General features: G+C 43.8%; 2 protein-coding genes across 5 annotated transcripts in view; both read left to right on the forward strand.

Annotated features, from left to right (window-relative positions):
• Positions 1-13,133, forward strand: part of syne2b (spectrin repeat containing, nuclear envelope 2b) — an 88,209-nt gene that overhangs the window by 64,077 nt on the left and 10,999 nt on the right. For all 3 annotated transcript variants that reach the window (XM_034577395.1, XM_034577396.1, XM_034577397.1), the window contains exons 59-63: positions 7,743-7,970; positions 8,868-9,023; positions 9,334-9,575; positions 10,048-12,115; positions 12,648-12,982. In XM_034577395.1, coding sequence (XP_034433286.1) covers positions 7,743-7,970; positions 8,868-9,023; positions 9,334-9,575; positions 10,048-12,115; positions 12,648-12,982 — 3,029 coding nt within the window. The remainder of the gene's footprint in view (positions 1-7,742; positions 7,971-8,867; positions 9,024-9,333; positions 9,576-10,047; positions 12,116-12,647; positions 12,983-13,133) is intronic.
• LOC117756713 (neurofilament heavy polypeptide-like) lies at positions 2,473-6,567 on the forward strand. Of its 2 annotated transcripts, XM_034577468.1 has the most exons (5): positions 2,473-4,408; positions 5,081-5,127; positions 5,458-5,551; positions 5,870-5,938; positions 6,534-6,567. In XM_034577468.1, exons 1-5 carry the CDS (start codon positions 2,644-2,646, stop codon positions 6,542-6,544), a joined length of 1,986 nt encoding a protein of 661 aa, XP_034433359.1. In that variant the 5' UTR covers positions 2,473-2,643; the 3' UTR covers positions 6,545-6,567. The 2 variants fall into 2 exon arrangements, with proteins under 2 accessions (XP_034433359.1, XP_034433361.1); XM_034577470.1 differs by lacking the exons at positions 5,081-5,127; positions 5,458-5,551; positions 5,870-5,938; positions 6,534-6,567 and adding an exon at positions 6,336-6,440 and having other exon boundaries at positions 2,473-3,717.

A 13,133-nucleotide genomic window follows, 5' to 3' on the forward strand; every position in this document is an offset into this window, starting at 1 on the left:
TCAACTGCAGAGATAATCATGGGAGCACCTGAAACAACAAGTCCAAGGATTTCTCAAAAACTTTCTCCCAAGGAGGAAACACAGACCAAGGAAAAGCCTGACAGTCAGATAACTGAAGCTACTATTGTGGAAGAAACAAAGGTTAAACCCAAAAGGAGAAAGTCAAGAGAAGACCCGGTCAGTCAGAAGCCATCTTCAACTACAAGTGTGGTCGCAAGAAAGTCAAAGAGTCCAAAGGTTTCACAAGAACTTTCTCCCAAGGAGGAAACACAGACCAAGGAAAAGCCTGACAGTCAGATAACTGAAGCTACTATTGTTGAAGAAACCAAAAGTAGGAAATCAAAGGAGGACGCTGACAGTAAGAAGCCATATTCAACTACAGATGTGGTCATAGGACCAACTGATATTACTGTTGTGGAAAAGGGAAAGATGTCACCAACCAAAAGTAAGCCAAAGAGTCCAACACGTCTCCCAGACGTTGCCACCAAGGATGTGGCAGAGATCACAAAAGAGCCAGAAATACAGACAGGTTTAGAACATGCCAAGACTGTTCTTTTAAAGCAAACAAAGGTCATAGAAACCCTGACCATGTCAAAGAGCTCTGATGATCCCACAGCAGTAAAACCAGGATCTGTTATTGTTGGGACAACTGATGTGGAGCCTGAGCCAGAGAAAGGTGCAGTTGAGATGACTGAGACTTCTCATTTGCAGGAAACAATTCTCACAGCAACCAAAGTTGTATCAAAGAGCTCTGATGATCCCAAAGCAGTAAAACCAGGGTCTGTCATTGTTGGGACTACTGATGTAGAACCTCAGGAAGCTGGGAAAGAATTTGAAATTGAAAAGGCTACTTCAACTGCAGAGATAGTCATGGGAGCACCTGAAACAACAAGTCCAAAGTTTTCTCAAGAACTTTCTCCCAAGAAGGAAACACAGACCAAGGAAAAGCCTGACAGTCAGATAACTGAAGCTACTATTGTGGAAGAAACAAAGGTTAAACCCAAAAGGAGAAAGTCAAGAGAAGACCCTGTCAGTCAGAAGCCTTCAACTAGAGATGTGGTCACAGCACCAGCTGAAATTACTGTTGTGGAAATGGGAAAGATGTCACCAACCAAAAGTAAGCCAAAGGGTCCAAACCCTCTTTCAGAGGTTTCCACCAAGGAAGTGGCAAAGATCACAGAAGAGCCAGACATACAGAAATCTTTAGAGCAAACTGAGACTCCTCATTTACAGGAAACAATTCTCTCAGCAACAAAAGTTGTGTCAAAAAGTTGTGATGATCCCACAGCAGTAAAACCAGTGTCTGTCATTGTTGGGACTACTGATGTAGAACCTTGTGAATCTGGTAAAGAACTTGAAAGTGAGAAGGCTACTTCAACTGCAGAGATAGTCATGGGAGCACCTGAAACAACAAGTCCAAAGATTTCTCAAGAACTTTCTCCCAAGGACGAAACACAGACCAAGGAAAAGCCTGACAGTCAGATAACTGAAGCTACTATTGTTGAAGAAACCAAAAGTAGGAAATCAAAGGAAGACGCTGACAGTAAGAAGCCATATTCAACTACAGATGTGGTCATAGGACCAACTGATATTACTGTTGTGGAAAAGGGAAAGATGTCACCAACCAAAAGTAAGCCAAAGGGTCCAACACGTCTCCCAGACGTTGCCACCAAGGATGTGGCAGAGATCACAAAAGAGCCAGAAATACAGACAGGTTTAGAACATACCAAGACTGTTCTTTTAAAGCAAACAAAGGTCATAGAAACCCTGACCATGTCAAAGAGCTCTGATGATCCCACAGCAGTAAAACCAGGGTCTGTTATTGTTGGGACTACTGATGTAGAACCTCAGGAAGCTGGGAAGGATTTTGCAATTGAAAAGACTACTTCAACTGCAGAGATAGTCATGGGAGCACCTGAAACAACAAGTCCAAAGTTTTCTCAAGAACTTTCTCCCAAGGAGGAAACACAGACCAAGGAAAATCCTGACAGTCCGATAACTGAAGCTACTATTGTGGAAGAAACAAAGATTATACCCAAAAGGAGAAAGTCAAGAGAAGACCCTGTCAGTCAGAAGCCTTCAACTAGAGATGTGGTCACAGCACCAACTGAAATTACTGTTTTGGAAAAGGGAAAGATGTCACCAACCAAAAGTAAGCCAAAGGGTCCAAACCCTCTTTCAGAGGTTTCCACCAAGGAAGTGGCAAAGATCACGGAAGAGCCAGACATACAGAAATCTTTAGAGCAAACGAAGACTGTTCTTTTAATAGAACCCAGGAGCGTGTCAAAGAGTTCTGATGATACCACAGCTTTAGACCCAAGTTATGATGGTCGTGGGTCTACTGAGGTGAAGCCCCAGGAAGCCAAGAAAGAACTTGAAAGTGAGAAGGCTACTTCAACTGCAGAGATAGTCATGGGAGCACCTGAAACAACAAGTCCAAAGATTTCTCCTGAACTTTCTGCCAAGGAGGAAACACAGACCAAGGAAAAGCCTGACAGTCAGATAACTGAAGCTACTATTGTGGAAGAAACAAAGGTTAAACCCAAAAGGAGAAAGTCAAGAGAAGACCCTGTCAGTCAGAAGCCTTCAACTAGAGATGTGGTCACAGCACCAACTGAAATTACTGTTTTGGAAAAGGGAAAGATGTCACCAACCAAAAGAAGGTCAAAGAGTCCAACACCTCTTTCAGAGGTTTCCACCAAGGAAGTGGCAAAGATCATGAAAGAGCCAGACATACAGAAATCTTTAGCGCAAACTAAGACTCCTCATTTACAGGAAACAATTCTCTCAGCAACAAAAGTTTTGCCAAAGACTTATGCAGAGATAGTCATTGGAGCACTTGAAACGATAAGTCGAAAGGTTTCTCAAGAACTTTCTCCCAAGGAGGAAACACAGACAATGGAAAATCCTGACAGTCAGATAACTGAAGCTACTATTGTGGAAGAAACAAAGACTATACCCAAAAGGAGAAAGTCAAAGGAAGGTTGTGACATTCAAAAGCCAGACTCGGATCAACCTACTTCTGCTGTGTCTGAATTATTACAACCATGTGAGACAGAGAGAGAAGTTATAGAAATCAGCCGATATGAGGAAGATGCATTGAAGCCAAGTCAAAGTGAAATTAAGATAGAAACCACACAGGATCGATCAACAGAGGTCAAGGAGCATGGGGTCAAAGAACAGCATCCTGAAATGTCACTGCATGGTATAGATGATGTAGCCACAAACCTGGAAGAAAAGTCTGTTAAGATTGGGAAAATTCCAATCAAGCATGAGGTATGTGTTTTACAAATTGATATTCCAGCTGGCCCTCTGGAATCCCAGGGTGAAAAACAACACACGCATGATGCACGTCAAAGTTTGCTTGAACTGTCTGATAGAGAAGAGAAAATCCACAAAGAGCCTGAAGTGTGTGTTTTACAACCTGATACACAGGAACCTTTAAAGGACCATGGAACCCAAGGTGATGTTGTAGACAATGTGACAAGGATTGATAAAGATCAAGCAAAAGATTCTGTTGTTGAGAGGTCAATTGTAGAAATGAAGGAGGCTGATAAGAGCATTTCTGTTGAGACAACCAAGGAACCAAGGAGAGAAGTAGTTAAAAAAAGTACGAAGGTCAAACAGTTGCCTAAATGCAAAGATAAGACTGAGACTGACATTCACAGTGAGAAGGCTGCAGTAAAGACAAAAGCTAAGGTGCAACAAATCACCACTGAAATCCAAGAGGTGTCAGCTCAGAGTGACTCTTTTACAGCAGCGCAGCAACTTGAGGAAAACAAAGAACCTGCGGAAATAAGTAGCTCCCAACAAGACAAAGTTAAACCAAGTCTACATGAACCTAAAACTGTCTTAACAGAAAAGGAACCAAGTGTCCAGTTTGAGACCGTTAAAGACAGCAAGGATGTGACGACCACAGATGTTCACCCTGACCAGTCTTTAGTTAAGAAGATCAGGTTTGAAGTAGAAGTGAGCTCTACTGAATCTCCAGAGTGGGAAAAATTACCAGAAGTTAAACAGGAGATACCAAAAATCCTCATAACAACAGAGGAAAGTCTCAAAGAGGTCAAAGATCCTGGTGCTGAAGAAAGGAAGGTTCAAGTGTTGAAACAAGAAATACAAGAAACACCCAAGAGCCAGGAAACAGAATCTGTGAACAAGGGAGAAATCAATGTGAGTGAACAAGAACCTAAACCAGTCTCAAAAGAAAAGGAACCAAGGATGAAATCAAGTGTCCAGAGTGAGACAGTTAAAGAAAGCAAGAATGTGACGACCACAGATGTTCACCCTGACCAGTCTACAGATAAAATGATCAGGTTTGAAGTAGAAGTGAGCTCTACTGAATCTCCAGAGTGTGGAAAGTTACCAGAAGTTAAAGATGAGATACCAAAAATCCTTAAAACCACAAGTCTCACAGAGGTCAAAGATCCCGGTGTCCAAGAAAAGAAGGTTCAAGTGTTGAAACAAGAAATACAAGAAGCACCCAAGAGCCAGGAAACAGAATCTGTGAACAAGGGAGAAATCAATGTGACTGAACGTGAACATAAAACAGTCTCAAAAGAAAAGGAATCAAGTGTCTGGTTTGAGACAGTTAAAGAAAGCAAGGATGTGACAACAACAGTTAAGAAGATCAGGTTTGAAGAAGAAGTGAGCTCTACTGAATCTCCAGAGTGTGAAAAATTACCGGAAGTTAAACAGGAGATACCAAAAATCCTCAAAACAACAATTCTCACAGAGGTCAAAGATCCTGGTGTCCAAGAAAAGAAGGTGCAAGTGTTGAAACAAGAAATACAAGAAACACCAAAGAGCCAGGAAACAGAATCTGTGAACAAGGGAGAAATCAATGTGACTGAACGTGAACATAAAACAGTCTCAAAAGAAAAGGAACCAAGGATTGAATCAAGTGTCCAGTTTGAGACAGTTAAAGACAGCAAGGATGTGACGACCACAGATGTTCACCCTGACCAGTCTTTAGTTAAGAAGATCAGGTTTGAAGTAGAAGTGAGCTCTACTGAATCTCCAGAGTGGGAAAAATTACCAGAAGTTAAACAGGAGATACCAAAAATCCTCATAACAACAGAGGAAAGTCCCAAAGAGGTCAAAGATCCTGGTGCTGAAGAAAGGAAGGTTCAAGTGTTGAAACAAGAAATACAAGAAGCACCCAAGAGCCAGGAAACAGAATCTGTGAACAAGGGAGAAATCAATGTGAGTGAACAAGAACCTAAACCAGTCTCAAAAGAAAAGGAACCAAGGATGAAATCAAGTGTCCAGAGTGAGACAGTTAAAGAAAGCAAGAATGTGACAACAACAGTTAAGACGATCAGGTTTGAAGTAGAAGTGAGCTCTACTGAATCTCCAGAGTGGGAAAAATTACCAGAAGTTAAACAGGAGATACCAAAAATCCTCAAAACCACAAGTCTCACAGAGGTCAAACATCCCGGTGTCCAAGAAAAGAAGGTTCAAGTGTTGAAACAAGAAATACAAGAAGCACCCAAGAGCCAGGAAACAGAATCTGTGAACAAGGGAGAAATCAATGTGACTGAACATGAACATAAAACTGTCACCACAGAAAAGGAATCAAGTATCCAGTTTGAGAGAGTTAGAGAAAGCAAGGATGTGACAACAACAGTTAAGACGATCAGGTTTGAAGAAGAAGTGAGCTCTACTGAATCTCCAGAGTGGGAAAAATTACCGGAAGTTAAACAGGAGATACCAAAAATCCTTAAAACCACAAGTCCCAAAGAGGTCAAACATCCCGGTGTCCAAGAAAAGAAGGTGCAAGTGTTGAAACAAGAAATACAAGAAGCACCCAAGAGCCAGGAAACAGAATCTGTGAAAAAGGGAGAAATCAATGTGACTGAACGTGAACATAAAACTGTCACAACAGAAAAGGAACCAAGGATTGAATCAATTGTCCAGTTTGAGACAGTTAAAGACAGCAAGGATGTGACGACCACAGATGTTCACCCTGACCAGTCTTTAGTTAAGAAGATCAGGTTTGAAGTAGAAGTGAGCTCTACTGAATCTCCAGAGTGGGAAAAATTACCAGAAGTTAAAGATGAGATATCAAAAATCCTTAAAACCACAAGTCTCACAGAGGTCAAAGATCCCGGTGTCCAAGAAAAGAAGGTTCAAGTGTTGAAACAAGAAATACAAGAAGCACCCAAGAGCCAGGAAACAGAATCTGTGAACAAGGGAGAAATCAATGTGAGTGAACGTGAACATAAAACAGTCTCAAAAGAAAAGGAATCAAGTATCTGGTTTGAGACTCTTGAAGAAAGCAAAGATGTTCCGTCAGACCCGTCTACAGTTAAGATGATCAGGTTTGGAGTCAGCACTGAAAGACAACAGGATGCAGCTCAGATTGACTCCACTAAACCTGCTGCTTCTACAGCCGTGCAGCCACTTGAGGAAAAGACAGAATCTGTAAAATTAAGCTTTCCTGAAGAAGACCGAGTGAAACCAAGTCAAATTGATACTCAGCCAGAAATCCTTACAACCACACAGCAAAGTCTCAAAGAGGGTAAAGAAAGCAAGGATGTGACGACCACAGATGTTCAGCCTGACCCGTCTACAGTTAAGAAGACGATCGGGTTTGAAGTAGAAGTGAGCTCTACTGAATCTCCATCTGGACTCAGTGTGGATCCTAAAGTCCAAACACACAAACACACAACAGATCCAACAGAAAAGAAAGAAGAGGAACAGGAGGAGAAGAGATTAATTCAGAAACAACAAAGTGAAACAATAGTTAAAGCAGAGATACAAAATGTTCCACTCCCAAAATCCACAGCTGCCACCACTGGTGAGGTCTGGCATCATGGCCTTGGTTTACCGAAGGTAAGACATGAGGGGCGCTGAACTTCTTCCCTCTGGTAAATTATATTCCTTGGTCTCATCTCTGCCTCCTTGGAGCTGCTCTGCATTTCTGGAAAAGCTTTACATCTTCTCAAACCCATCACTTTCCTCAATCTGTCCATTGCTGCAGCTCCTCTTTTCAGCCTCTGTCTGAAACGCTTGGTTGTAGCTCGTGTCTCTTTAAGGCCCCCCCCCCCCCCCCCCCCCCCCCCCCGCCCCGCCCCCTCTCGCCTGAAGAAGCCCAGTCTGCTCTGATTGGCCAACTGGACCTCTCTGTTGTGGTTGGTCAACTGCTTCCAGCACGTGTATTGGCTTTCACTCTGGCTTTACATCACGTGACATCATGATCATACAGAATACCTTCTCTTGGCAAAGCAAAAAACATTAACTGGTCGGTTTACTTTTTTGTTGTCGGCAACGGTACAAAATGTGCATTTGTGACTAGAACACAAGTTGAGATAGAGAGAAAGGAATAAAAGGTCATATATGAGTGTCTTCTCATGTGCATGAACATGTCTGCACTTGCTCCCTAACATTCTTTAATCACTCACTGTTCTGCTTCTTTCAAAAACCTCCAATCTTCATGAAATGTTTACTTACTAATATATGGGGTTGATCATGTCCATGTTTTTAGTGATGCTGCATGAAAGTGAAGTACATGATCCCTGAGACATTTATTATCTGTGCTACCAAAGGATTAAGAGCCTCAGGCTGGGAACATGAATTACTTCAAACCTGATTTAATTATCCTGCAAGTCACAGGGCAAGTCCTGCAGGTCCCTGGTGCACGTTCAGAAAAGAAAGGATTATTCAGATGGAACAGACTTATCTCACAGAGAGTCAGAATTATTCTTGCTTTAATACAGGAGTTTGTATATCCACAACAGGAACACCTACGCAGTGGTGAAAAGATATCCCCAGCTCAGAAATCGTCAACGCACGTTAGCCTGGAAGAAGTAACCCGGGTGGAAGGATTAGCTGCTCGGGAAAACAAAGAAGAAGAACGTGTTGTGAAGAAACAAGGTGTGGAGTCGGCAGAAAGCTCCGGCATCGGGAGAATCTTCCCAGAAATGCAGCTACTCTCAGGAACAGGACCCAGCAGTGAAATCACTGAGGTATGTTCACTCTCTGTATACTGCCTCTTCCATGCAAACACCAGAAGTTACCAAAGTTAGAAAAGGAGTTTTTAAATGTCTGCGATGAGAACTGCACTGTCAGCAATGCTGGTCTGAATGTGGGACATACATTACTTGGGTCTGTTGCATCATACTTGTTGCGCTCCACTGTATAATCACATTAATAAAAACTTGCTCAAAGACACTTCAAATAACTAGAAAATTAAATACACAGCTTTAAAAGCAGTGAAAGAAGACGTGTGCTATGAGTTACGTTTTGAAGGTGAGCAGGTCGGTGATTTGTTTGGATTTAGAGTTCCAGAGGGGAGGGGGGGCAGCGGTAGGTTCTGTGGCCCCAGGTCTGGTGCTCTGTTCTGAGTGGAGGTGACAGGAGGGGGTGTGGTGGTGGAACATGTCGGTGAGGTAGGAGAGTGGCAGAGTTGTCGAGGACTAACTATTATAATATTGCACCAAAGGAATAGTATAATTTCTTAATTTTAAGTCAGTCAGTCTGAGTTGGAGGTGCTGAGACTTTAATAACATCATATTTAAAACATTTTACTGTACAACAGGCAACAAACTTTGCTTTCATCCCAAATGTAATCTTCATTTGTGCATAAGAAAGACTACACAGAGAATATCAGTGAAAAAATCTGATACTAGAAAACATATTAAATTGAAACGTTTTAGGCCTCCTGCTATGCTACTATCAAAATGTTACTCTAAAATTTAAGTGAAAGTTTTTATTTATGTATTTGTTTGGCCTTGCAGTTACAGCATCTTGCCAGTAGGGGTGCTGCTAAAGGGACAAATTACACAGAACAAACCTTTTCGGCCTCAAATGAGCTCGAACCTGCTCAGAACATGACTTTTGAGACATGTTCTCTTTCTCTCTAGGTTAAATCCCACGATGATACTCCAGAGACTCTGATTACATCCACCACTGACATGGACGAGCGTGTGAACAGACTGGTGTCTCAAATCTTGAGCTGCAGGAATCGCCCGGCTGAGCTTAGCCCAGCAGCCATGGCCCGGCAGGTGGAGGAGGCGCAGGTGAGATCATAGATCGCAGGAGTCACTCAGTGATTTATGGTTCATTCATAGCAGCAGCAGGATTTGTAGATACAGGTGGAGTTTGACAGCAGCAAAACATCAATAATATTCCTTCAGATCTGGGCATGTTCAGTGTGTAAATCTCTGCCAGACAGATATTCAAAACAGCTGCACACTTGCCAAAATAATTGTGCAATCAAACCCTTAAGGTTTTAAACCACTTCAAGGCAATTTGCTTGTGTTTAGTAGTAGTCCTTTCATCTCAACATAGATACTATTTGCTCTGTGTTCTTTGCTGTGTTGAGTACAGCAGTGCAGAGAGTCCGCCCAGGCCCAGGGGTCGTTACTGTCCCAGCTGAGAGGAGCTGAATCTGCGGACAGAGACTCACTGGAGCACCTGGAGGATGAGTGGAGCGCTGCAGCTCAGGATGCAGCTGCCGTCATCCAGAGCAAAGAGGCCCAGCTGGAGCTTGTGATGGATTACGGCCGACAGACGCAAACAGCCCAGACCACAGTGGAGAGACAGACCGCAGAACTGCACGCTGTGGAAACGTGAGTTTGATCAATTTGAAAATGTAACATAAAACATGTACAGAGACTTTGATTGTGTAAATATACTGTAAATAAAGATGGACGACATGATGGCTTCCCGAAAGGGAAGTTAAAGCATTGTGGTGGCTGGCTGCAGTGTAGGTCGTAAGCCCTGCCTCCTCCATGTTAGAAGATGGGACATAGACAATAAAAGGCAAACACACGTCAAATCAAATTTTCTTAAAGGTAGTTTCGATAATTTTATGTAGTTTAAATCACACTGATGTTCAGCTGAGACTGACTCACGCTTGGTTGAGTTACTACACAGACTCTGGCTCCAAGTTATGTCATCGCCACAAGATGGTAGGATTCTTATCTGCAATATTTTGGCTTTATTTCTGGATAGTGGGAGGAAGTGGAGATGTTTAATTTACAGTATGACATGTAAAAAGATTTGCAACAACCCCAAAAAAAACTGAATTGTTTCTTTCAGGTCGAAGGGACAGAGCAGCTCCAAGGAGGCGGAGCATCTATGCTCGTTCCAGAGAAGTATGGAGGACAACAGAACGGTACTCGGAGAGTTGCTTTTGACCTTCACCACGTTGTGCCCCCACCTCAGCCAGTCTGAGCGATCAAACGCCCACACGGAGCAGAGGAACCTACACGAGAGGTGGAGAGGCCTGGAGAGAGCTGTGGAGAGGAGCCTTCATCACACAAGGGTCCACTCTCACGAGACCAGCAGCCTTCAGTCAGAGATATCAAACCTCCGGGAACATTTGGAAACAATTGACAAAGACCTCGAGGCCAAGTCTCCTGCGGTCACTCAGTGGAATTGCAAGAAGGCTCAGCAGCTGATGGAAGCCAATGCTGAGGTTAAAGCCGCCAAGCAGAAGTTCCTCTATTTGCAGAAGCGTTCAGAGGCACTAATGCTCAGCTCACGTTGGAAGAAGGAAACAAAAGAAATACAACAGGGGCTCCAGATGATCCAAGACAAACTCAGCCACACAGAAGAACTAGTGACCAGTCAAACCCAGAGCAGCAGCAACCCCATCATGGAGAAAATCATCACAGTGATGAGGGACGGCCTGGCCTGGGCGAAGCAGACAGAGAGTGATATCGAGGGAAGGAGGAAGACGGTGGCTCTCCTCCCTGAAGAGGTTCACCGGCAGCTCAGAGATCTGAAGAAGCTGCAGTCGGAGGTGATGAGCAAACAAGGCCAACTGGAGTCACTGGTGGAGGAGGTGACGGAGCTCCTTCCACAGCTGGACCAGGCGGAGGAGGTGCCCGTGGTTCGCACTTCTCTTCAAACACTTCAAAAACTCTCATACTCCACCACTGATAAGTTAGCCAAAGCTGTGAGAGAGATAGAGTCAGGACTGCAGACCAGAGAAAAGATGTCCGAGCAGATTGCTGACCTAGATTCCTGGGTTGTGGCTCACCTGCACAGGGAGGCCTCCAGGAGTGAAGACAGTGAGTTGAGAAACCCAACTGAGCTCGATCGCAGAGTTCGTCAGCTGCAGGAGACACTGGCTGAGGCTGACAAGCAGTCCGCCGTCTGTGAGGCGCTGTTGATGAAGAGTAAAGACATTTCCTCTGAACTCAGCATCTCAGAGAAATGTCAGCTCTTTGAAAAGCTAACTAACCTCCAGGAAGACATCAGAGCCATTAGTAGCTATGAAAAGGTCAACAAGAAGGAGCTGGATGAATTCGTCCAAACTCGAGAGTCCAACAAGAAGAATCTGGTCACCATCGAACAAAGCCTGAGGCAGATGATAGGGGATCTCAGCAGACACAGGTATCCCATCACAAGTGAGTCCCTGCAACCTATAGAACCTTTCAAACACATGATTCTGGAGCATAAATCCCAGGTGGACCTCCTGCAGCCCTCGATTCCCCAGGAAAAGACAAAAGAACTCCACTCGATCATTTCTGAAATTCACAGCAAATTGATCAACCTGGAAACCAAAGGCAGGGAGCATGAGAAGTACCTGAGCATGAGGCAGCGAGTGGAGGACCTCAGGGAGAACGTTCGGGAGCAGGTCCAACAGACTAAAGACGACAGCAAACAGCTGGAGGACAAGTACAGAAGATGTCAGACCCTCATTGTCCAGATTCCTCTGATAAAGTGGTTGTGTGAGGAGGCTCGCTCCGAACTCCAGACGATCTCCACTGACCTCTACCCCTCTCAGCTGGCCGCAGAACAGCAGAGGCTCAAACAGAGCGACGAGAGCCTGGACACGTTGCAGATTATGCTCTACAACAACCTCAGCATCATCGAGTGGAACCTGCTGAAGGAACTGGACCTGGAATTGGTGAAGAAAGACACCGAGGCTTTTCTCTCAAAGAACCAGCAGGAGCTTGGGAAAGTCACCGTGTTGGAGCCAAATGAAACAGCAATCGACAAAGAATACCAGAGAATCTTGTCTTTGAAAAAGACAGTCGAGTCCAGAATAAGAGCGCTGGAGATTCTCGAGCAGAAGAAGGGAAAAAGAAGAGGAAGCAAGTCCCAAGAGCGGTCGGCCTTGAAGAAATCAGTCCTGAGTGAATGTGACTCAAAAATGGCAAGTTGCATTGTTCTCCTTTTTTTTAATCATTCAATTGTTCGAATGCTTTTTATCGTGGGTTTGACGATGACATTTTAATAAGTAATTATTCAAAGTTTAATACTTTAAATTACCCATGATCCTCTGGTTCCTGAACCAGAAGACTGCTGCTGTAACAAATCCACCAAACTCCTTAATATTTGAGTTTCCTGCTGAATATTGGAGATAAACTCTGGTTTTTAATAACTTCTCAGTCTTTTAAACTGATCTCAGTTCAGCTTCACTCTTCAACTGCTCTTGGAGCTGATTGTGACTGTAACCTGACCCTAACCCTTATTTTGGCAGTTTCATCCATCAACAGTGAAAAACTTAAAATCTGGGGATGTGTGTGTGTTTGGTTCGGGGACAGTCCAAATATGATCACACACATAAATAATCCACCAGTTTTACTATATTTCTTAAACCAAAAAAAATCAACAAACAGAATGAAAACTAATGCTTCAGTCTTGATTACAATGATTAGTCAAAATGTGTATTTTTTACATTTTAGGACAACCTCCTCCAGGCCCGGGAGTCTTTGAGAAGCTACACCCGTGCTGTGAAAGTAGCGGTGCAGTTCCTGCGGGACATCGAGCTGTGTCTGCTGCCCCCGTGTGGCTCCGCCGGGCCCTGCAGCGAGAGGCTGGAGGAGACCCAGGAGGCTCTGGTGTCTCTGCAGCAGCAGTTCCAGACCCACGTAGAGCAGCTCCAGAGCCAGTTTGCTCTGCACCCTTACCTGTCGCCTCAGAAGACCGAGCAGCTCCAGGAGAACATCCTGAGCCAGCTCCTGGTGAGGATGTCCACGCTCCAGGCAAAGGGCCACGTCCAACTGGAGAGTCTCAGCAGGTACGAGGCTCGTAGAGAAAAGACAGAATGAATCCATCTTTATTTACAACAATAAGACTAATGTCATTGTGTAGCACATTTATTTATCATTTCTGTATTGAATGGTTTAGTATATATTGTATGTTTTGTGGAGAGAAAGACAATAAACAGA

Source organism: Hippoglossus hippoglossus, chromosome 22 (genome assembly GCF_009819705.1).
Source record: "Hippoglossus hippoglossus isolate fHipHip1 chromosome 22, fHipHip1.pri, whole genome shotgun sequence".
In the NCBI taxonomy this organism is placed as follows: Eukaryota; Metazoa; Chordata; class Actinopteri; order Pleuronectiformes; family Pleuronectidae; genus Hippoglossus; species Hippoglossus hippoglossus.